General features: G+C 46.9%; 1 protein-coding gene across 2 annotated transcripts; it reads left to right on the forward strand.

Annotated features, from left to right (window-relative positions):
- NANS (N-acetylneuraminate synthase) lies at positions 1 to 22,438 on the forward strand. 2 transcript variants are annotated; one of them, XM_043565585.1, is made up of 6 exons: positions 1 to 239; positions 4,422 to 4,637; positions 16,167 to 16,266; positions 17,078 to 17,232; positions 19,710 to 19,976; positions 22,208 to 22,438. In XM_043565585.1, exons 1-6 carry the CDS (start codon positions 108 to 110, stop codon positions 22,415 to 22,417), a joined length of 1,080 nt encoding a protein of 359 aa, XP_043421520.1. In that variant the 5' UTR covers positions 1 to 107; the 3' UTR covers positions 22,418 to 22,438. The 2 variants fall into 2 exon arrangements, with proteins under 2 accessions (XP_043421520.1, XP_043421521.1); XM_043565586.1 differs by lacking the exon at positions 22,208 to 22,438 and adding an exon at positions 20,715 to 20,949 and having other exon boundaries at positions 32 to 239.
- The last annotated feature ends 412 nt before the right edge of the window (positions 22,439 to 22,850 follow it).

Here is a 22,850-nt window from a genome sequence, read left to right on the forward strand (position 1 = left end):
CGGGCTGACGTGGCGGAGCTGACGTGTCTGGGCACGCCTGTGGTCCCCGCAGGGCTGCGGACCGGACTCGCGGCGGGCAGTGCGGCGCCGGAGCGCAAGCCGCCGCGATGCCGCTGGAACTGGAGCTGTGTCCCGGGCGCTGGGTGGGCGGGCAGCACCCGTGCTTCATCATTGCCGAGATCGGCCAGAACCACCAGGGCGACCTGGACGTGGCCAAGCGCATGATCCGCACGGCCAAGGTAAGGGCAGAGCCCGCGAAATAGAGGGTGGGGATCGGGGGCGGGGCCGCAGGAGAGCTGTCGGCGGGGAACCCGGACCACGTTTCTGTGCCTCTCGGTGCACCGTGTGCGACCTGGCGTCCAGCTTGCAGTTGCGTTTCCGAATCTTTGGAATTCTCATCCCTCTCCACGCCCCTGACTGCATTACAGCAGTTGCCTCCTAACCCGACCCAACCCCCTTCTGATGGCACCGTGATCTTTCTAAAACACAGGTTTGATCAGGTCATACCCCTGCCTCACAACTTCAGGGGCTCCCCGTTGGCCGCGGGTAGAGTCGAAACCCTTTAACATAGACTTCAAGACCTTAATGACCTGGTTCCTTCCTGCCTATCATTTTTCATCTCTGATATCTTTCAGCGACAGTGAATTACTTCCAGGAAGTTCTAGAAGTTCCTGGAAGTTGTTTTGGTCTCTCTCACTTGCCATTCTTTGTGTTTGGAATATGAAAGGGTTAAAATGCTAGGACTTTGGGTTCAAATTTGGATGCCACCACTTATCAGCTGTGTGAACATGGGATAACGGTTACTTAACCTCTGTGATCCTCAGATTCATCATTTGAAAATCGGCTTGGTAATAGTACTTAACCTCAGAGTGGTAAGGATCAAATGAGATGATTTATGTTAAGCTCTTAGCACAGTACTTGGCACAGAGGACTCAATAAATGTAGCGATAGGAGGTTTATGCATATTATTAACTGCTCCCTCCTGGCAAATTTCTACCTCTGTACAGATCTACTTGGATGCTTTTTCCAACCCTTCCACTCAAGGATGGGCCCCTATCCTTGTTCCCACCAGATTGCATTGCCCTTGTCTAAGTTTCTTTCTCTCTTGTCTTAGTTTGTGAGACACTTGAGTGGGGGGACTGTGGTGTTTTCATTGTGATTCTAGCCCCCAGCATGAGGTCTGCACTGTGATTCCTTGGTTTAGAGATTGCTCACTGCAACTGTTTTTTTTTCCTCTTCCCTTCAGTCAAAGCTGTTCACCTGATGTCATCAGTTGTGATTAGGTTTTCCCTTACTCTTCTTTGCAGAGTAACTCTGCTTTTATGGAAGTCTAATGAATCATAAAAACAGTTTCTTTTAAGCTTATTTATTTGTTTTTGAGAGAGACAGCAAGCGGGGTAGGGGGCAGAGAGAGAGGGGAGAGAGAATCCCAAGCAGGTTCTGCACCATCCGCGCAGAGCCCCATGTGGGGTTCGAACTCAAGAACTGTGAGATCATTACTTGAGCCAAAATCAAGAGTCAGATGCTAACTGACTGAGTCACCCAGGCGTCCCCATAAAAAACACTTTTAAAGAGTGACAGCTGCTGATGTTTTTGAGTGCTTACCCTATCAGATACTGGGCTAAATGCTTTAAATGCACCATCTCATTTCATTCCCACAATACAATATACATGGTAGATGCTGTTGGTCTCATTAAAAAATTTTTTTTAATGTTTATTTATTTTTGACAGAGACAGAGCGTGAGTGGGGGAGGGGCAGAGAGAGAGAGGGAGACACAGAATACGAAGCAGGCTCCAGGCCCTGAGCTGTCAGCAGCACAGAGCCCCACGCAGGGCTCGAACTCACAGACTGCGATATCATGACCTGAGCCGAAGTCGGTCGCTCCACCTACTGAACCACCCGGGTGCCCATGTTGGTCTCATTTTAAAGGCTCAGAGAAATGACTTGCCTAAGGGCACACAGCTAGTAAATGTTACATTGCATAGCTTTGCTCCTAGCCAGAGGGCTCTAGCCTTTGTGCTGTAACATTGTTTTCTAGGGGGAAAATTCCTGCTCTTAATTTAGGGAACAACCTGTTTGTGGAGATGTGACCTCTGAATGCTAAAGTTGTAAAAATACCTAGAGATGTTGAGGCCATGGAAAGAAACAGAGTTGTTGTTGTTGTTGTTGTTGTTGTTGTTGTTGTTTTCCTGCTCTTTTAATTTTGGAGGTTAGTTTTGGGACGGGGGAGGAGAATGAAGAGGTTGAGGCTTTGGTGTAGTGGAAAGAACACTGGACTGGAGTCAAGAGAACCATTTACTAGCTGAATATTCTTGGGCAGGTGACTCCTCCTCTCTAAGCTTCAGTGTCACTTGTTTCATAGCGTGTGCTTGTTTTTGTTTTTAAATTTACAGTAGTGGAATCTTTTTAAATCTTTTGTATTTTAGGATTTTTTTAAGTCTTTGTTGCCAAATAAAGTCACATTCCATGTTTAGTTACCCAGAGTTGCTCAGACCATGAAACGAATCTATTTGCAATATTAAAAGTTGAGTTCATCCAATTATTTTTGTTTTCTTACAGCAAAATATTATTGTAATTATATGCTATATATAAAATATAAATGTATTATAATTAGAGGTTGCCTAATTGAATGTACTTTTAATTGCCAAATTTTGCTCCAAATGGAGCATCACACCTTGGCCCATCTGGAGTTCTGCCGCTTGTCATTTGCCAGGAGAGAATCCATAAAATCTTGAACAGAGAAACCATCAACATTTTAGTAAAACAGTTACGGGGATTGTGTTTTCTGAACCTGGAGTTCACCATAGAATTAAACAGTTAAAAGACGTCGCTCAGTTTTAGGAAAGAAGCTGAGGAAAGCAGAGGAAGACCCTGCTCTCCTCCTCATACAACTGCTGTCTTGTGGAATGTGGTAGAACTTTCTCTGACCTCTTGTCTTTAGTAGTCTCTGCCACTTTACTTTTCTCATCTTGCTGTAAAGGAAACGTTTGCCCAGAGCAGACAAGCTATTTCACTTCTTGAAGGTAAGTCCACTCCTTGAGGTAGAGCTGAGAAGCAAAGGAGGCAGGAAGCAGCGCTCTGTGGGGCCCTACCCCCTAGCTTGCTGGAGGCCTGGCTGTCCCAGCGAGATCCAGGTTGCAGTCAGGTTGCAGTCGTGAGCCAGGAGACAGACCTGTCCTGCAGCCTTAGGGAAGCAGTCTGTCCAGTCCAGCCAGAGACTCGCTGTGCAGCTGTACTCTACTCGGGTCACTCTGGGCCTGGGGATCTTCCTGTGGACAATGAGAGCTCTGTTGCCCAAGGTCACTTTCAGTTCTGTGTTTTGAATCTTCCTGACCATGCCATCTTGTGGTCTTTCCAGGAGTGGGAGCAGAACTGTTAGCACAGATATTTCTGGAGCTGAGGTTTTCAGCAGCGTGAATAACTCTGTCTCCCTAAATGTCCGTGAGTTGAGACTTCAGAGGGTTTTCCTTCATCTTTCTATTGAGTAGTCTTTAAAAGCAATTTTAAGAGCTTGGGGGCTGTGTGGCAATAGAATTATGACTTTTAGAGTCGGACAGTCCAGATTTTATGTTACAGTTTCTGTTCAGTAAGACTGGAACTTAGTTCTAAGTCTTGTTTGTTTGCTTTTTGCTCCAGAACCTCTTGTTCAAACAAGATGCCATGCAAAACGCACAAGTGCAAAACAGCTAAAGCAGAGCTGTCTGTTTCCTGCCCCATAAGGGGCTCCTCAGAACGGTGAAGGGTCCTGGAGCTGGCCCAGAGCTGCTGTTTATGTAGATGGAGACGCCGAGTCCAGAGACAGGAAGTGATTTCTCCAAGGGTTAGCAGATTCTGACTTCCCCTCAGTTCTGGCCTAGGGCTCATTTTGCTATCCTCTGCTGAGTTACCCAACTTAAAATCTTCTTTAGCTCTTGAATTATTTTCAATATTCTAATATAAAATAAAATTTAAAAAGCCTTCATTTTTTCCTTTTTGCATTTTAAGGGGGAAAAATAGGGGGAAGCTCCATCCCCAGCCTTTGTTTCAAGATTTTCTTCCTTCTGCCCCTTTTGCCACTGTCAGTCAACCTTATTTTTTTTTAAATACTTATTTATTTATTTATTTATTTATTTATTTATTTATTTTTGGAAGAGCACAAGCAGGGGAGGGGCAGAGAGAGGGAGGACAGAGGATCTGAAGCGGGCTCTGTGCCAGCAGGCTCGCAGCAGTGAGCCCGATGTGGGGCTCGAACTCACGAACCACGAGATCATGACCTGAGCCGAAGTCTGATGCTCAACCACGCAACTGACTGAGCCACCCAGGTGCCCCTCAGTCAATCTTTATATTTAAAGTTACTGATGTCAGAGCAGTTGCCCCAACATTTCTCTCCTCTGTGAGAATCCAGGACAAGTCACTGAAGGAGCCCTGTTGTGTGTTGCAGGAGTGTGGGGCCGATTGCGCCAAGTTCCAGAAGAGTGAGCTGGAGTACAAGTTTAATCGGAAAGCCTTGGAGAGGCCCTACACGTCGAAGCATTCCTGGGGGAAGACGTATGGGGAGCACAAGCGCCACCTGGAGTTCAGTCATGCCCAGTACAGGGAGCTGCAGAGATACGCCCAGGAGATTGGCATCTTCTTCACTGCCTCTGGAATGGATGAGGTGAGTCCTCATGATTCCCACTCTGTTACTTGCCACTTTAGCAGACTCAGGGGACAGCAGGCGGCCTGGTGGCTTTTGGCCTAGAGTCGGCTCCAGCCCTTGCTTGAGACTTTTGTGCTTTCTGGACCTAGAGCTCCCCATCACATTAACCATATCAACGCCCCACTAAATGGGAAGCCAATGGGAGCAGAGGCCCAGTGAGGTTTTGTGGGAGGAATACCAGAAGTTTCCAAACCAGTTGTCTTTGGGAGTGGGGGCAGCCACACCGGAATCCCTGAGTCCCTCAAAGCTTGTGGGAGACCCGTGCCAGACCAGTTTTCTCCCAGTGGAAAATGGCCTGGACTAGGAATCAGGAAACCTCCATTCTGATAGGGGTCCGGCACTTGCTGAGTGGCCTTCGGTGATTTGGATGGGGGACATTGGTGTCATCCTGAGTTGCTCACAGAATGGCATGCTGACATCCTGGAAAAGTCCAGCTGGTGCCAAGTCTCAGGTCCCATCTGCTTTGTGACCTGCCTCTGTGAGATTCTTTCATGAATTCTTTTTTGAATGTAAAAACTGTAATTGTAAAAATAATAGATAATCACAGAAAGTTTAGAAAACTGACCCATAATCCCTATAGGGTGGTTCTCTTTGTAGATTTCCTCCTGAAGTCTTTTATATACATGTTTCATTGCCTGGTTGCTACATTTGTGAATATTTAGTTGTGCATGCTTTTCCCATTTACCATTATATCACCAGCTTTTACCCATATCTTGTTTTTTCTTTTTTCCAACTTTATTGAGATATAATTGACATATAAATCCCCACTTCTTGTGCTTAAAATTTTTAATAGCAATACAGTGCTTCTTTTGAGGATTTATAATGTACCTAACGGTTTCTCTACTTTTGGACATGTGGGTCAGTTCTTTGTGCTTATAAATGATGCTGGACGTGGACGTGGACATCGTTTTTTTGTGTTTTGTGTTGTTTGCTCGGGATAGCTTTGCAGACATGGATCATTAGATGAAACCTATGAGCATTTTTATGACTCGAAACATCTGGAATTCTTTCAGTTGATCAGAATATTTGAAACACTTCCATTTCATTCTGTGGGCCTCTCTGACCATTTGTGCCACTGTTCCAACCCCAAAACAGGGCTGCAAATTGAGCTGAAAAGAAACGGAAGTCTAGCGTAGGCTGTTGGTAGTTTTTTTGTTTTTTGTTTTAATGTTTATTTATTTTGAGAGAGCGAGCAAGTGAGCATGAGCAGGGGAGGGCCAGAGACAGAGGGAGAGAGAGAGAATCGCAAGCAGGCTCCTCACAGTCAGTGCAGAGCTCAATGTGGGGCTTGAACTCACGAACCTTGAGATCGTGACCCGTGCCAAAATCAAGAGTCAGACGCTTAATCAGCTGAGCCACCCAGGCGCCCCACCTGTTGGTAGTTTTAACAAGGGTGGGGAGGCAGAGAACCTAGGCATCTGTGGGAAATGACACATCCAGGCTTCAGTTCTGTGGCCCAAATTCATTCCTTAATTTGCAGCTTTCATAAGCATGACATTCTTCAGCTCCAGTTGTGCATTTGATAATCATAATTTTCTACTTTTGAGTTATATGTTACGGCTTACAGAGCATCTTGCCGTCCAGTAAATATATTTTATCCCTATTGTGCCCCACTCTGCAGATGAAGAAATAGAGGCTCTGAGGGGCTGGGAGGTTTGTGCAAAGTCACACAGCTAGGAAATGGGTCTTGAAGGCAGATCTGATGTGTGGTACCATGTGCTTTCTCTGGTCCTTCAGTTCTGCCTGGGCATCCGTGCAGGTGTGTGTGGCTTTGCAGAGCTCAGCAGAGCCTTTGGGCATCTCCCTTGCTCTTCGCCGCCTTGATGTTGATGGCCTGAGAGTCTCTAAGCCCAAAAGCTTTCCTGGAGACAAGGGGAGAGATTTTTTATGGAAAATGTTCCTAAAGAGGTTGCTGGGCATTTTTCTGATCCCAGTTTAAAGAGCACTTCCTCTGGGAATTCTTCCTGTTCACTGGTTTGATTCAGGCCCCTCCAGATGTATTCTTCTGGTACTCTTGTAATTGCATACTCTTGTGTGTTACTCTTGTGTGTGTACTCTTGTGTACTCTTGTGTGTTAACTCCTCCCTACTAAACTCCGAGCCCCACAGCATCCCTGGTGCCTGGCGTGCAGCAGGTGGTTGGGAAATACTTGTTGAAGGAATAAATGAATGAACCAAACAAAAAGGGTTAGTGGAGTTTTTTTTGTTTGGTCTTTTTTAATAGTTCATTTTTGAGAGAGAGACAGAGCACGAGTTGGGGAGGGGCAGAGAGAGTGGGAGACACAGAATCCAAAGTAGGCTCCAGGCTCTGAGCTGTCAGCATAGAGCTCGACATGGGACTCACATTCATGAATGTTGAGATCATGATCTGAGCTGAAGTCGGCCTCTTAACCAACTGAGCCACCCAGGTGCCCTAGTGGATTTTTTTTTAAATTAATTTTTTAATTTTATTTAAATCCAAGTTAGTTAACATATAGTGTAATAATGATTTCAGGAGTAGAATTTAGTTACTCATCACTTACATAGTTTTTATCAGATTCTTAAACGATCTGTAAATTAAAAAAGTTTAAGCAGGAAAGAATGTAGGCTTTAGGATCTGAAAGACTTGGGTGTTGTTTTTGGTTTTACTATTAGCTAACATTTCTTGAGTATTTACAATGTACCAAGTTCTGTGCTAGGTATTTTAAAAATATCAATTCATTTACTCCTCTTAGCCTCTTCAGATAGGACAATTTTTTTAAAAAAATAGTTGGGGCGCCTGGGTGGCGCAGTCGGTTGAGCGTCCGACTTCAGCCAGGTCACGATCTCGCGGTCCGTGAGTTCGAGCCCCGCGTCGGGCTCTGGGCTGATGGCTCGGAGCCTGGAGCCTGTTTCTGATTCTGTGTCTCCCTCTCTCTCTGCCCCTCCCCCGTTCATGCTCTGTCTCTCTCTGTCCCAAAAATAAATAAACGTTGGAAAAAAAAAAAAAAATAGTTATTCATTTTTGAGAGACCATGAATGAGGGAGGGGAAGAGAGAGGAGGACAAAGGATCCAAAGCAAACTCTGAGCTGACAGCAGCCAGCCCATGTAGGGCTTGAACTCCCAAATCATGAGATCATGACCCGAAGTGAAGTCAGACACTCAACCGACTGAGCCACCCAGGCGCCCCGGGTAGGATAGTTATTATCCCCATTTCACAGGGAGGGTGTCAGTAGTTACGGATCAGCTAAGCCAGGCCGACTCCAGAGCCCTCCTGCCTGACCACACTCTCCTTTCATCTCTCTGGGCCCGTTTCCTCTTAAGTAAAGGGCCACGCATTGATTAAAATACAGAACATGCAGGCCTCGTTTTCTGGAACTGGTGAGACCGTACGTGTAAAGCACACGTCTCAAGGCAGGACTAGGTCTGTGTGTTCACCGTGAACTCAGATCCTGACATAGTGATCCTGGTACATGCCAGTACCTGCTTAGTCAGTGCCTTGGTGGAAGGAAGCTCACACCTAGAAAGTGACATTTGTTTTCATAACATGCCTGTTTCGCATTACTGCGGGTTCGTGGCGTTTTGGGATTGCCCTTTAGCAGCCCCTAGGACTCAGGCACTCAGAGACAACTGAGCCCCCGTCCTCAGAGGGCAGGTTTGGGTTCAGGAAACTACTCATCCTTCCTGTGCTAAACGTGAAACTTTTGGTCTGATTGACTTAGTAACTTAGTCAGTAATGGGCAGGTTTGTTTCTGTAGGGCCCACAGAGCTCTGGAGAGAATTTCCAAAGAAGATTATAACAAATATTTTGGATCCCTATTGTTGTTTTTGCAATAAGCACACAGCCTTTCCCAGAGTGGCTACTTTAAGAAGCACTGGCATTTGGAGGACTGAGTCCTGCCTGATCTTTCTGTTAAAACTAATTAGCCTCGGGGGTGTACTTGCCCCCCTCCTCCACCACATAATTGCTTCCCCAGGACAGTTTTCCTAAAACCTGACTGTATCCAATATTGAGTCCATAGAAGGGGGAAGTGGAAGAAAGGTCATTTGGGAATTCCGCAGCAGTGACACCTGAGACCAACAATAACACATGAGAGTAACGGGAAGAGTGTGGCGGCAGTTCTCAAAGTGTGGTCCAGGAACTGTGGGGGAATCGTGAGACCTTTCAGAAGCTCCACCAGGTCCAGACTATTTTCGTAGTGATACTCAAATGTGATTTGCCTTTTTCACTGTCATACTCTCCCACGTGTATAGTGGAGTTTTCCAGAAGCTGCATGATGTTCGATGACGCCATTCCCCTGGCAGTACCTGAGGAAAGGTATGCTGTATGCTCTCTGTTTTAGTAACAGCTCTTTTCACAGACCATACAGTTCACCAATTAAAGCTTACTTTACAATTCATTTGTTTTTATTGTTTTTTTAATGTTTATTTTTAAGAGAGAGAAAGTGAGCAAGTGAGTGGGTAAGGGCAGAGAGAGAGAGAGAGAGAGACACCGAATCTGAAGCAGGCCCCAGGCTCCGAGCTACCAGTGCAGAGCCCCATGCAGGGCTCGAACTCACAAACCATGAGATCATGACCTGAACCGAAGTCAGACGCTCAAGTGACGGAGCCACCCAGGTGCCCCCAGTTGTTTCTCGCATATTCACAGAGTTGTGACTATCACCGCAATTGATTTTGGCGCTTTTTTATCATGTACCCGTAAACAGCCATTTCTCAATCCCCCCCAATTCCCTCAGGCCTAGGCAACCACTAATCTGCTTTCTGTCTCTATAAATTTGCCTTTTCTGGACATTGCATATAAACAGAACGAGACAATATGTGGTCCTGTGTGTCTGGCTTCATTCACATAGTAACGTGTTCAAGGTTCGGCCGTGTTGTAGCGTGTATTAGTACCTCACTCCTTGTTACTGATGAATAATATTCAGTATTATGGATATAGACTACTTTTTATTTTCCCATTTGTCAGTTGATGGACATTTGGATTGTTTCTACTTTTTGGCTAGCGTGACTAATGCTTCCATGAACATTCCTGTACAGGTTTTAGGGACATGTTTTCATTTCTCTCCAGGATATATGGTAACTCTGTGTTTAATTTGTGAGCAATTGCCAGACTGTTTTTTTTTCCAAAGTGACTGCACCTACAATCCTCCTAGCAGTATATGAGGGTTCCGGTGTCTCCACATCCTCACCAACATTTGATATGATCTGACTTTCTGATTCTAGATATCCTAGCAAGTGTGAAATAGTATCTGGTCGTGGTTTTGATTTGCATTTCCGTGATGGCTGATCATGTTGAGCATCTTTTCATATGCCTATTAGCCATCTGTATACCTTCTTCGGAAGAATATCTGTCAGATCCTTTGCCAATTTTTAATTGGGTTATTTGTCTTTATATATCCTAGATAGGAGTCCCTAGTCACATACAGATTTGTGGAAATGTTTTCCATTCTCTGGATCGTCTTTTCACTTTTTGATGATATCCTTTGAAGCACAAACATCTTTAATTATGATGCTGTCCAATTCATCTTTGTGTGTGTGTGTGTGCTTGCCTATTCTTATGATTTAAAAATTTCTCAATTTTAAACCACATTGTGGTCTTGCTACATAGCTGTGAGTCTGGCTAAAGCAAAAAGTGACAATAACACCAAAGGTGGGAAGGACACAGAGAAAATGGATCATTCATACATAGCTGGTGGGAATGTAGAACAGCATAATCACTCTAGAAAATAATATGGTAGTCTCCTTTTTTTTTTTTTTTTTTAAATGTTTATTTATTTTTGAGAGAGAAAGAGAGACAGAGCACGAGCAGGGAAGGGCTAGAGAGACAGGGAGACACAGAATCCCAAGCAGGCTCCAGGCTCTGAGCTGTCAGCACAGGGCCTGACATGGGACTCAAACTCATGAACCTGAGCTGATCCTGACCTGAGCTGAAGTCGGGTGCTTAACTGACTGAGCCACCCAGCTGCCCGGTAGTCTCCTTGTTTTAAAAACAACTCTATTTTAATACAATTCACATATGGTGTCATATCACAATTCACTCACTTAGAGGATACTGGTAGTTTCTTATAAAACCGGACATGTAAAAGAATTTTGTACCTATGTGTGGGGATGGGTTATGACTGAACTAACCATTTCATAATATATATGTATATCAAATCATGTTGTACACTCAGAACTAATACATTGCTCTGTGTCCATTTTATCTCAGTAAAAAATAACCATTTATTGCATACCTGAAAAAAACACTACCACAAACTAGATGTGTGCTCGTCATGTTGCTTGCCATGCGTCATTTGGTAATTTCTCCCAAAAGAAATGAAAACGTGCATTGACAAAGCTGTACATGCATGTCCATAACAACTTTATTTGTAACAGCCCCCAAACTAGAATAACCCAGATAGTTCTCTGGTAGGTAGGTGAATGAACGGTTCCAGCCATAAAAAGGAGTGAACTGCTGATACATGTTGTGGCTTGGCTATATCTCCAGGGTATTACGTTGAGTGAAAAAGCCTGTCTCAGAAGGTTGCATACTATACCGTTCATTTTATGGAGCAATCTTGAGCTGACGAAATTACAAAGGTGGAGAGCAGAGGAAGGGTTATCGGGGTTAGGGAGGGGAAGGAAGGCAAGGGGATGTGGCTGTAAAAGTGTAATACATGGGATACTTGGAGTGATGCCACAGTTTTGGATTGTGACTGGTAGTCGTGAGTCTGTGCACATGGTAAAACTGCATAAAATTAAATACACACACACACACAAATGAATACATGTAAAAATGGTGAAATCTGAGTAAGATCGGTAGACTCTTCTCAATGTCAATTTCCTGGTTGTGATTTTGTGTTCTAGTTTTGCAAGATATCACCATAGGGGACAACTGGGTGAAGCGTACATAGGAATTCTCTGTATTATTTCTTAGAGCTTCCTGTTAAGCTAAATTATCTCAAAATTAAAAGTTTAAAGTTAAAAAAGCCCAAATCCCTTAGTTTTAATTTTAATTCAATAAATATAAGTAGCTAGAACCCACATAAACAAAAGCCCTGTAGAGTCCGTAGTAATTTTAAAGAGTGTAAACCTTTGAGACCCCATGCCGAATGTCACATACCCAGGCCGTTTGATCTCATGGTTAAGTGCATGGACTCTGGGGTCAGATTTTGAGTTTGAATGTGGTTCCGCCTGTCATTCTGTGTGGAGGTTGTTGAATCACTTTGTGCTCCTGTTTCTTCGGCTGCTAAGTAGGGTTAGTACCTGAACCCATCTTGCAAGGTTGTTGTGAGGATGAAACCTGATTGTTGATACACAGCATAGCACACAGCCAGCACTTAGCAAACATTAGCTACGGTGAAGGTAGGCAACCTGCGCCGAGTGTCAGGATGCCTGGCTTCTTAGCCTGACTCTGCTCTGAGTTGATCTCAAGTGTGAGCTTGTGGAGACCCTTCCCTCTCTGGGTCTCTGTTTCCTTTCGAGTGTGAACCCGCTGCCGTCCAGGGGCTCTCCCGACCGGAGAAGAGGTCCCTAAGGGCACTTACACCTGGAATGAGGACTTTCCTTCTCAGTCCGTGTCGCCAGGCATGTGAGCTCCAGGATGTGGACTCTGAAGGAGAGAGGGCACCTCCTTGCATCTGTGAGGCTGCCTGGGAAAAGTCACCTCTTTAGATCTTTAGATCATTCGCTCGTAGGTGGCTTGGAGCTAGAAGCAGGAGCAGCCGGGGAGATGGAGGAGAGCCCGGGGATTGGTGGGCGGCATCTGCCTCTCAGCCTTTCCCTTCGGTTCCTGTCCCTCTGCTCCCCAGGAAGCCCTTCTGTGTGTGTGTGCAGCGCGTGCTCTGCAGCCACACTGCCTGAGTTCAGGTTCTCAAGTTGACACTTTGTGGGTTCAGGTGCCTCATGTGACCTTTTTGAGCTGCAGGTGACCTTTTTGAGCTGCAGGTGTCCCATCCGTAAAAACAGGATAATAAAGGTGCCCGCCCCACCTGGTAGTGGCGAGGTGTTGGGTGCGAGGGCCGTGCCAGACCTGCATCCACCGAATGATGGCCATTCTGTTTTGCAGAACCCTTTGGGGTTGTTCTGTTTCACACTGTGTGGACAAAGAAGCTTCTCTGCCCTGGGAATGCCATTTGTTCCCAAGGATCCTCCCGGCTGACCTGGGCGAAGGCAGTGAGGGGAAATGCATTCTTAAGAGCCTTTACAAGAGTTCATTGGTTTTGCTTATCAGGTCCCTTTGCTGAACCTGCACGTCCTGTCTGCCTGGCTGTTGGAAATAGGTTGGTCCCTTGTTCTGTGTTTACCTGGCAGGTGGCTCTGAGTATTTACCCACCTTAACTTCCTTGTGGACAGTAGCCATTTGTGGCGTGCCTGTTTTCCCCACTCTTTGTGCTGTCCCGAGGTGTTCTTCATATGCTGAGGAGACGTTGTGGTGTTGTGGAATTTTATTAAGGCTGAGAAAACTACCAGGGCACCTGGCCAAAGCTGCAGAGAGGCTCGTGGGATGGGGCTGAGATGAGTAGAGTTTCTTTGGTCTAAATGGAGAGTTCTATTGAGAAAGCAAATGGAGGCCATGACGGTCGAGGTGGCTCCTGAAGGACGTGCTGCCCTCACACACAGGTGCCCCATCCTAGCAGAGGTGCCCTTTGAGGCGCCCTCTTTCCTCCTCTCTTCTTTCCTTTGCCACCTCCACCAGCAGGGCACCCCCCTGCCCAAGCCGTGATGTACTCTGACAGGGCCACGGGGAGTCTCACGTCCCATGCTTCCCCCCCTCCCCCTCATCATTCTGTCACGCTGGGCAGCTCGCCAGGACCCCGTTCTCCACGACTCATCACTCTGGGCTTCTTTTTCCTTTTCCACAGGATCCAAAAGCTGAGAGCAGGGGAAGGGGCTTTAGAAAAATCCCAACTCCTCTTCTTGCTTTGGTTACCCCTCAGATCTGTGGGCCATGGTGCAGAAAGGGGACTCTGTGGGCACACATTATCGATCCTCGTTGATAATAATTATTAACAATTAATTCTTGGTAATAAAGCCTCCCCCCCCCCCCCCAATAAGCAAGGTTCTGAGTTGAATAAGTTTGGGAAGCACTGGAATTAAAAAAATAAAATGCTAGACAAGTGATTTCTTGGGACTCTGTAAGAGGGAGTTCTGGCAGTGCAGCATTTCACTGAAACCAGGTTGCTGGTTGGGCCCTTTTCTGTGTATTAAGCCAGCTGGATGCCCAGGGAAGGTCTTGTCAGCAGAATTCCTTCCAGACAGACTGAAAGCCTTTGTGCTGCGGGGTGGGAGGGAGATGTGAGGCTGCCTGGCCTCGCTGTACCCCTAGATGAAAAGGGGATGGACAGCAGGGTGGGCAGGACTAGGGGAAGCCAGGGAGTCCCTGGAGAACGGGGGGGGGGGGGGGAGGTGGCACCGGCGCTAACCTAGCCTCAGGGGGCCTGGGCACGGCAAGACAGCCTCAGGATGGAAGGCTAGGATCTTCCCCATTACTGAGGTTGGCACCCTTTTTGCAGAGATGAAGCCACAGTGGCAGTATTCGGAGTGACCGCTAGGTGGGACTGGTTCTCCGGGAGGACTGCAGACAGGCCCCTTTCCCTTTGGAGAGGAATTTGTCCCCTTTCTTCACTTGAAAACTAGAATTCCAAGCAGATTTTCCAGCCTTCGTAGGTAAGCTTCTGCAAAGTGTGTTCTCCTGCATTTGGTTTTTCCTCGCTCCTGCTTGCCCTGTGCCTCTCCTGAGTGGGCTCATCCTCTGTGCCCTTGGGGGCTTTTTCATCAGGAGCCATTTCTCTTAGAAGTTGAACATTATAAAGAAGAAAACTTAGCATAGGGTTTTCCCTCTTACAATAGAAAACACTCTCTCTGCCAGATAGAATGAGAAAAGTGGGGGAAGTCAACTTTGTTCAATAAACACTTTAGAAGGAATGTTTTTCATCCTCCATCATAGGGCTGGTCAGCAGTGTGAGAGACACATGAGCAGGAGAGGCCAGGTGGAACAACATGGAAGGGAGAAGAGAGGTGAGGAAGAAATAGCAGAGGGAAGACCGTGAGAACCGCAGTACAGGTAGTTTAGCAGACTTGGAAGTGAGTGGAACTCAGACCACACTGGATGGCGTCTCTTGGACCCAGGGGTTTGTGAACTGCCTTTAAACTGTTCACTGGCTGGTTACACACCGGGTGTGGCTTTCTGGCGGCTCTAACCTTCACGATATTAGAGGATTTACAGATGAGGAAAGTTAGTCTCTGATTGCAGCCAGTGATTGGAGTAACTTATCACCTGCCGACAAGATGGAAGGAAGCTCAGGCAGCAGCGAGTTGACCTAAAGCGCCTGCTGGCCGAATGACCTCATGCTGTTTCTGGCCACCCTATGCCCTCTGGATTTTCAGGCACGGTGACCTAGCTCCTTGTAAAATAGGGTTCACGGAGCAGCAGTGGCGGTCTTACCCAAGAACTTAATGGAAACACAGACCCTCAGGCCCCACCTTAACCCAGCAGAGTCAGAATTTGCGTTTCATCTGAGCAAGATCCCCAGGAGATTGGTATCCCATATTAAAGTGTGAGAAGCAGTGACGTAGCTGATCAGGCCTTCCAAACCTACTTCTGAAACCCAGGCAGCATTTTACAATAGATCAAACTTAGATATAGGGAAACATTCTGAGATATTGATTCTCCCCACTTCTGATTTCCTACTTCAATTTTTAAAAATAGTAAAAAAATGTAGTTTTTTGGGGTTTTTGTAATTTGATGACCAACTGAGACTTTTACTTTTAAAACTTGTGGCCCACTGATTCCTTTAGCAAGCGTTCACTGACACTTGCCAGTTTCCTGATCCTGAGTCTTACTGATGAATCCCAGTGGAGGTGAACGATGGTAAAGGGCCCTCCATAGGTAACCTCAAGCAGTGACGTTGTGTCAAAAAAAGTGGATGAGGTTTGTTTTTCCTGTGGGCAGCATGGTTTGGGGGCTCAGAGGGTTTGGGTTTGATGGGCCCTGCCAGCTGTGGACCACTATGTCAGGCCTGGGCCATAAAATGCTTCATTTTTTCCCCGCTTTTGGCAAGGATTGAAATGGCCTCTTTTCCTGGCTATTTGGTTTTGAGTAAAGGGTGAGGCCTTTGGGAGCCATTCAACTTTCTCGCCACCCAGTTTCCTGGGTCAGGATTAGGTTGTTCAACCCTTTTCCAGTTGTTCACTGGGCCCTGGGTCCCTTGGAAGGCAGCTCTTCTCACCACTATACCACCAACACACACTCCCTGGGTCCCCTGGGAAGGGATGTCTCGCCTGGGGTCTGAATCTTTGGCAGATCTCATCACCAGTACAGGCCAGCATGCAGTGTTGTTGGACAAATGGATGGGTGGCTAGGAATGAAAGAAGGTTTGAATGTGAATGAAAGGACTGGTAACACATCTTTGCCTGCTTTCAAGTTGTTGCGAGAGTCCCTCTTGCTGGGCAAGACCAGGGGGGTTTTCTGTTGGTGGCTCCTCGCCTGACCCGAGGGCAGTAATTTTGAACGGTGGTGAGAAAGAGCTCCTTCTTTGGTTTTTATAGATGGCAGTTGAATTTCTGCATGAGCTGAATGTTCCGTTTTTCAAAGTTGGATCTGGGGACACTAACAATTTTCCTTATCTGGAAAAGACCGCCAAAAAAGGTAAGTGTTTAATTTTTGCCCTAAAATGAGGGAGTCCAAACCTTCCCATTTTTATTCCTTTAGTAGAACCCGCTAATGAAGTCTCCTGAAGACAGACTTTAGAAACCTCTTTTCAATTAGCATATACTTCCACAGTTGCATGTGCTGACTTGAAAGAAATTAAGAATAAGTCAGTTTTGATAAGAACTTTTAAAATTAAAAATTATTTTATTGTGTTGATTTATATGAAATTGAGGATATGGCAGTACAGAGGAAGTTCTGACTTTGAGAAATTGTCTTGATCTTGTAGAGTATCTACCCTCCTCCGTTATGGTTTGGAAAGTGGGTTTGCAACCTGAATCATCTCGTTTGATTCTCACAGCAGCCCTGGGACTGAAGTTGGTTATTTGATTATGATGCTTCATACTACTTCATAGATGAGGCATGCGAGGCCACACAGCTGGGAGGCGGCCGCTCCGGGGCTCACACATCTGCTCTCGAGTCGGGAGCAGTGCTCACCCGACCATGCTGTGCACACTCTTACCCCAGTGAGATGCTCACCTTTCTCTGAGGAGTGTGAAATTCCTCTGCCTCCTTGATTCAGTTCACTTTGCTAAACAGTAATATTGCGGGTGAGGGGAGTCTCCATTTCCTCTGGGTTGAGGGCAAGAATCCACCAAGCTCCCCTCTCACCACGCAGCGGCTGGCACAGTGTTGGAGAGATGTCTGTGGAGTTCATTTGAATGATGAGACCAGCAATTGGGGTATGCTTGAGGGACAGTCAGAACCCCTAAAGAGAATGTCATGATGGTGTTGGCGTTGGGTCACTCAGGCCGCCCAATGGTGATCTCCAGCGGGATGCAGTCGATGGACACCATGAAGCAAGTCTATCAGATTGTGAAGCCCCTCAACCCCAACTTCTGCTTCCTCCAGTGTACCAGTGCGTACCCGCTCTCCCCCGAGGACGTCAACCTACGCATCATCACGGTGAGCAAGCCGTTGTCTGACTGGGCCTTTTCTCGGGTCATTTACTGTGGGAAAGAGGGGGCCTTTGTTGTAACCAAAATTCTAACCCATCTTGACATGCTTCGTGTAATTTGACCCTCCATTCACAATCTCATAGTTATAGAATTAAATTAGAACCAACTGTGCAGTTAAGGAAGCAGATACATTCTAAAGAGGGTGATTATAAATTAAATTTTCTGAAAATGAATCTTAATTTTTCCCACTATGAAATTTTAGGTGTGAGTCCTCATAATTGCCTCTCTATATTTTCTGTATCCCGTGTATTGGCCATTAGAGGTCTCTCTTCTGTAAACTGCTGGTTCATACCCTTTTTTAGTACGTTGTCTTTGGTGTCTATGTGTGTGGCAAAATACAAGATTTCCCATTTTAACCGTTTTTAAGTGTACAGTTCAGTGGCATTAAGTACATCCACACCGTTGTGCGACCATCACCGCCATCCATCTCCAGAACTTTTTCATCTTCCCAAACTGAAACTGTGTCCCAGTTAAACACGAACTCCCCATTCCCTTTACCCCCGGCCCCTGGCAGCCACCATTCTGCTTTCTGTCTCCATGAATTTGACTCCTGTAGAGACCTCATCTAAGTGCAATCCTACAATATGTGTCCTTTGTGTCTGTCTTTTTGCACTTAATATAATGTCTGCGAGGTTCATCCATATTGTAGCGTGTGCCAGTATCTCACTGCTTGTTGAGGCTGAAGAATATTCCATTGTGTGTATCTACTGCGTGTTGTTTACCCATCTGTCCGTCGATGGACATTTGGGATGTTGCCACCTTTTGGCTATTGCGAATAATGCTGGTAGGAACACTGGTGTACAAATATCTGTCCGGTTTTCTTCATACTGAGTTGTAGGAGACCTTCTTGAAACTTCTGGCTTTTCCTTCTCTGCGCTGCTTGCCAGCTCTGTTGTTTTCTACCTATAATCCTGAGCCTCCCTGAGGCCCAGATGGGTTACAGTGACAGACTTGAGGGAGCTTTCTCTCTCCCAGGATTTGGTCTATCCACCTCAGTCATCTTACAGATGGTGAAATCCGGTCCCAGAGGGAAAAGGACTCTTGCCTGAGCTTTCACAGCGTCGTGGTGCAAACCTGGGACTACAACCCTTTGTTTCTTGTTGTCTCAGGCCATCTCCAACCCTACGTGCTTTCACCTCGTAGCACCTGAAGCTCCACTTAATTAGAAACATGTATATGTAATTATCATACAAAAACGCAGTAGTGATATTAGTGGAATTGCAAATATACACAGACACACAGTTAATCTTGATACTGCAATTAACCAGTGTCCTTTTATATTTTCCTTTTAGTAACAGTATTTGACATTCTGGCTTTTTCCACGAGAGTATAAGCTTTTGTGCATGTTGCTACACAGTCTTCATATTTAACTTAAAAAAAAAATTAGCCTTTTTTGAAAACGGACACTGCTGTCTCTTTACCTAAATTTTGTCTCTCCCAGTTGGTGGTTTTTTCTCCATTTCTAGCCTATCTCTAAACCATGTTATTTTAAAAATTTAAACATGGTTTTAAAAAAAAACTCAAACAGCTCTGAAAACATAATCTAGAAAGTAAACGTGCTCTGGAATCCCATCCCACAGAGATCACTATAATGGGCAGTTTACTGTTTGAGACTCCAGATATTTTCCTTGATTTTCTTTCTCTGTGGAGTGTGGCCCCTCTTTCCATTCTCACCCAGGCTGCCGTCATGGCCTCTCTCGATACCAGGGCACAGTGAGGATTCAGTTGCCCGCTTGCCCCGTCCCGGGCCCGGTACAACCATGTCAGAGCAGTTTGACCCTGTCACCTGCATTCCTGTGTTCATTATGCACCCTACAGCCTGGTTTTCGGGGCCTTTGCCACTCAGCTGCCCTAATCTTATATCAAACCCCATCTGGGTCTTCCTGCTACTCTTAAGCTTTCTGGTCACCCTCAATGACAAGACTCACTTGACGAATGTCTTTTGTTACATTCAGTGAATTCTAGATCACAGATTAGTTAATTATTTAGCATTTCCACCAAAGGATTGTTTCGAGATTGGGCTGCATATATTATTGATGACGATATGTGTACATACAGCACACTTGCTTTCAGCAGCTCAGGCTAATTAAATGTGACGGCTGCTTTTTGAATGAGTTTCGGCAATCGGCCATGGTTCTGTTATTCCTGGTGGTTCGCGTAGTGTGAAGCATTCCTGGAGTGCATTCTTGATAACGGTAGCCATTATTTTGGCAGCATTCCAGCGCGCTGAGTGCTTTTCGTGCATCTGGAGCAGCCCTGGACAGGTACCACTATTATCCCAGGAAGGAGAAGCTCAGAGAGCCTCAGCATCTTGCCTGTAGTTGCACAAAGAGTGAGCAGCTCAACTGGGACTCCAACCTAGCTCTTCCTGACTCTGCACTGTATGCATAACTTAGCCTTTTCTCTTTTTTTTCTATTTTAAAGGAATATCAGAAGCTCTTTCCTGACATTCCCATAGGGTATTCTGGCCACGAAACAGGCATAGCGATATCTGTGGCCGCAGTGGCTCTGGGCGCCAAGGTTTTGGAGCGCCACATAACTTTGGACAAGACCTGGAAGGGGAGTGACCACTCTGCCTCGCTGGAGCCTGGAGAGCTGGCCGAGCTGGTGCGGTCCGTGCGCCTTGTAGAAAGGGCCATGGGCTCCCCGACCAAGCAGCTGCTGCCCTGTGAGATGGCCTGCAACGAGAAGGTGGGTTCTGCACAACTCTGCCAGGCTGCACTGCTCTGAGTGGGGCCGCAGTGGGCTTACGTGCCAGGGGAGTCAGTACCAACCCTGCCTGAGCCCGGGCCGACCGTCTGAGTGTCTCTGGGCTCATATCAGCCGCAGGAGAAGCTTGTCACTTAAGGGAGACTCAGCAGTTTCTCCGGCCTCCTAGAATCACGTTACGGTTTCCCACCAAGTCTCTGAAGCTTGTGGCGCCAGTGCTGTAGACACCAGGAGATGTAAGGGGGTGGGGGTAGAAGGCACCTGGGTGGTCAAGCCTGGGGTCCCTTGGAGTAGGTAAGCCTTGAGAAACAGTTGGGCCGAGGGGTTCCGTGAGGCACCGGGAGAAGGGCCTGTGATACACGGAGGCACCCCTAAACGGAGGAGGCCCTAGATGGACAGGGCCGTGTGTGGTGCAGGGGTTTGGCGACGGGGGGGGGGGGGGGGGGGGGGGGGTGCGCGAATCTTCCCTCAGGAGCAGTGTGAGCTGTGCAGCATTGACCTTCAGACAGAGGGGACGCTGAGGCCAAGGACTGCCTGGTTTGCTGACCACCTGGGCTTCTTGGAAGCCGTGGCCTAGACCTGTCCTGGCCTCTAGTCATACAGCCCAGTGTCCTGGGGCTGCCAGGACTGCAGCCGCTCCTGATCTGCTGTGGCTGTCTGGGTCGAGGCAAAGACCAAACACCAGGCATGCGTGAAGAACGTTTTCATCTTTTATTCTAGTGGGGCCTGATTGCCTCCCTCAAATTAAAGATGCAAAGTACCAGGAGATGAAAATAACAGTAAAAGGAAACACACTGCCTTGCAGAAGAAAAGGAGAGAGAATCACATCAGAAATGCGGGAGAGTTGCGCCCTTACTTTGTTTTTGAGCCTCTTGGCTCCCTGGGCAAACAGCGATGGATGGTGGGATGCGTGATCGGATAACATCCACTGACAGACCTTTTATCCTGGCACTTACTTTTTTTTTTTTTTAATTTTTTTCAACATTTATTTTTGGGACAGAGAGAGACAGAGCATGAACGGGGGAGGGGCAGAGAGAGAGGGAGACACAGAATCGGAAACAGGCTCCAGGCTCCGAGCCGTCAGCCCAGAGCCCGACGCGGGGCTCGAACTCACGGGCCGCGAGATCGTGACCTGGCTGAAGTCGGACGCTTAACCGACTGCGCCACCCAGGCGCCCCGGCACTTACTTTTAGAATTGACTCCTTGGCCCTCACCTGGTGCAGTGCTTTGTTCAACAGCATTTAGGGACAAGACATAGAAAGGCTGGTCATGAGCTTCTGGTATCCTTCATTCCCCTCGGCTGCCTGTCCTGCCTGCCCCTTCGTAGGCGGCCCCTTTTCCCATCCACTGAATAACGGCACACTCGGTCTTTTGTGAGCCCTCCATATTCTTATTTTACCGAGCATGGTGGCTGTAAGGTTTGTGTCCCTTAAGAGCAGTGGGCCAGGAGTCAGAATCCCAGTTTCTTGCAACTTTGGCCAAATTTTCTGCCCTCTATGGATCTCAGTTTAGTTTCTCCGCGTTTAAAATGAGATGTTGGGGGCGCCTGGGTGGCGCAGTCGGTTAAGCGTCCGACTTCAGCCAGGTCACGATCTCGCGGTCCGTGAGTTCGAGCCCCGCGTCGGGCTCTGGGCTGACGGCTCGGAGCCTGGAGCCTGTTTCCGATTCTGTGTCTCCCTCTCTCTCTGCCCCTCCCCCGTTCATGCTCTGTCTCTCTCTGTCCCAAAAATAAATAAACGTTGAAAAAAAAAAAATTAAAAAAAAAAAAAAAGTAAAATGAGATGTTGAACTGAATGATGACAAATCATAATGTTCACGTACTGGGAGCATGTTTCAGGTAGATGACATATATTATTACCACTAATTCTTGTAGTCGTCTGACATGCTGGAGGCACTATTATTTCCCATCTTACAGAGAAACTCAGGCACGGCTTGTACCCACCTGAAGGGAATTTGGACCTGGCTCTGTTTGGCTGTATAATCTGAGCCCTTTCCTTTACACTTTATTGTTAAGGCCCCTCTCTGAGTCTCTAAGTTCACCCCACACTGGCTGAGTCCCCAGTCTGTGTGAGGTTCTGTTCTAGGCACCAGTGGGAGAACAAAGTCCCTGCTCCCAGGGTACCTGTGAAGACTGGTCAGGGACCTTGGGTATAAAACAACATGTTCCAGTTAACTTCTGGGAGGCTGGCACTGAGTCTTAATTTTATCCACAGCTGGGCAAGTCCGTGGTGGCCAAAGTGAAAATTCCAGAAGGCACTGTTCTAACGTTGGACATGCTTACTGTGAAGGTCGGTGAGCCCAAAGGCTACCCTCCTGAAGACATCTTTAGTCTGGTGGGCAAGAAGGTCCTGGTCACTGTTGAAGAAGATGACACCATCCTGGAAGAATCGGTAGAAAATCATGGCAAAAAAATCAAGTCTTAAAATAAAGTGCCGTTCTCTGAATTCTGAATTGCCTTGCTCGTACTGTCGGGGGAGGTGGGGCAGGAGTGATGGTCTCCAGAAACCTGGCTTTCATCTACTCCTCCTCCCTAGACACACAGTTTTGGGCCAGGCCCTGTATCAATCCCGTAGGAGGGATACAAAGAGCAAACATGTCAGTCTCTGCTTCATGTTGGCGGGCCCAGAAGGGGAGGTGGGCTCAAAAGCAAATCATTGTTGTCCAGCTGCTGTGTGGGTACACAGGGGCGAAAGCTCACTGTACAAGGCCCTCTTCTTTAAGCCTTCTTTCATCCTGCCTATAAAGCCAGTCCACATGACCCCAAATCTCCCTTCCGTCCTGACCTCCAGCTGTCTCTTCGCCATTGCCCTTGTTCTCTCCCTGCCCTGGGCCTCTGTATCCAGTGAGCTGTATAGT

The sequence above is a fragment of the Prionailurus bengalensis genome, chromosome D4, assembly GCF_016509475.1.
Source record: "Prionailurus bengalensis isolate Pbe53 chromosome D4, Fcat_Pben_1.1_paternal_pri, whole genome shotgun sequence".
Lineage (NCBI taxonomy): Eukaryota > Metazoa > Chordata > Mammalia > Carnivora > Felidae > Prionailurus > Prionailurus bengalensis.

What these genes read in the sequence shown, in the direction of transcription:
- NANS (XM_043565585.1), top strand. Translation starts at nt 108, where the DNA reads ATGCCGCTGGAACTGGAGCTGTGTCCCGGGCGCTGGGTGGGCGGGCAG. An exon ending in GCATGATCCGCACGGCCAAG is followed by an intron (nt 240 to 4,421) that starts GTAAGGGCAGAG and finishes TGTGTGTTGCAG; the next exon opens with GAGTGTGGGGCCGATTGCGC. An exon ending in CTGCCTCTGGAATGGATGAG is followed by an intron (nt 4,638 to 16,166) that starts GTGAGTCCTCAT and finishes TGGTTTTTATAG; the next exon opens with ATGGCAGTTGAATTTCTGCA.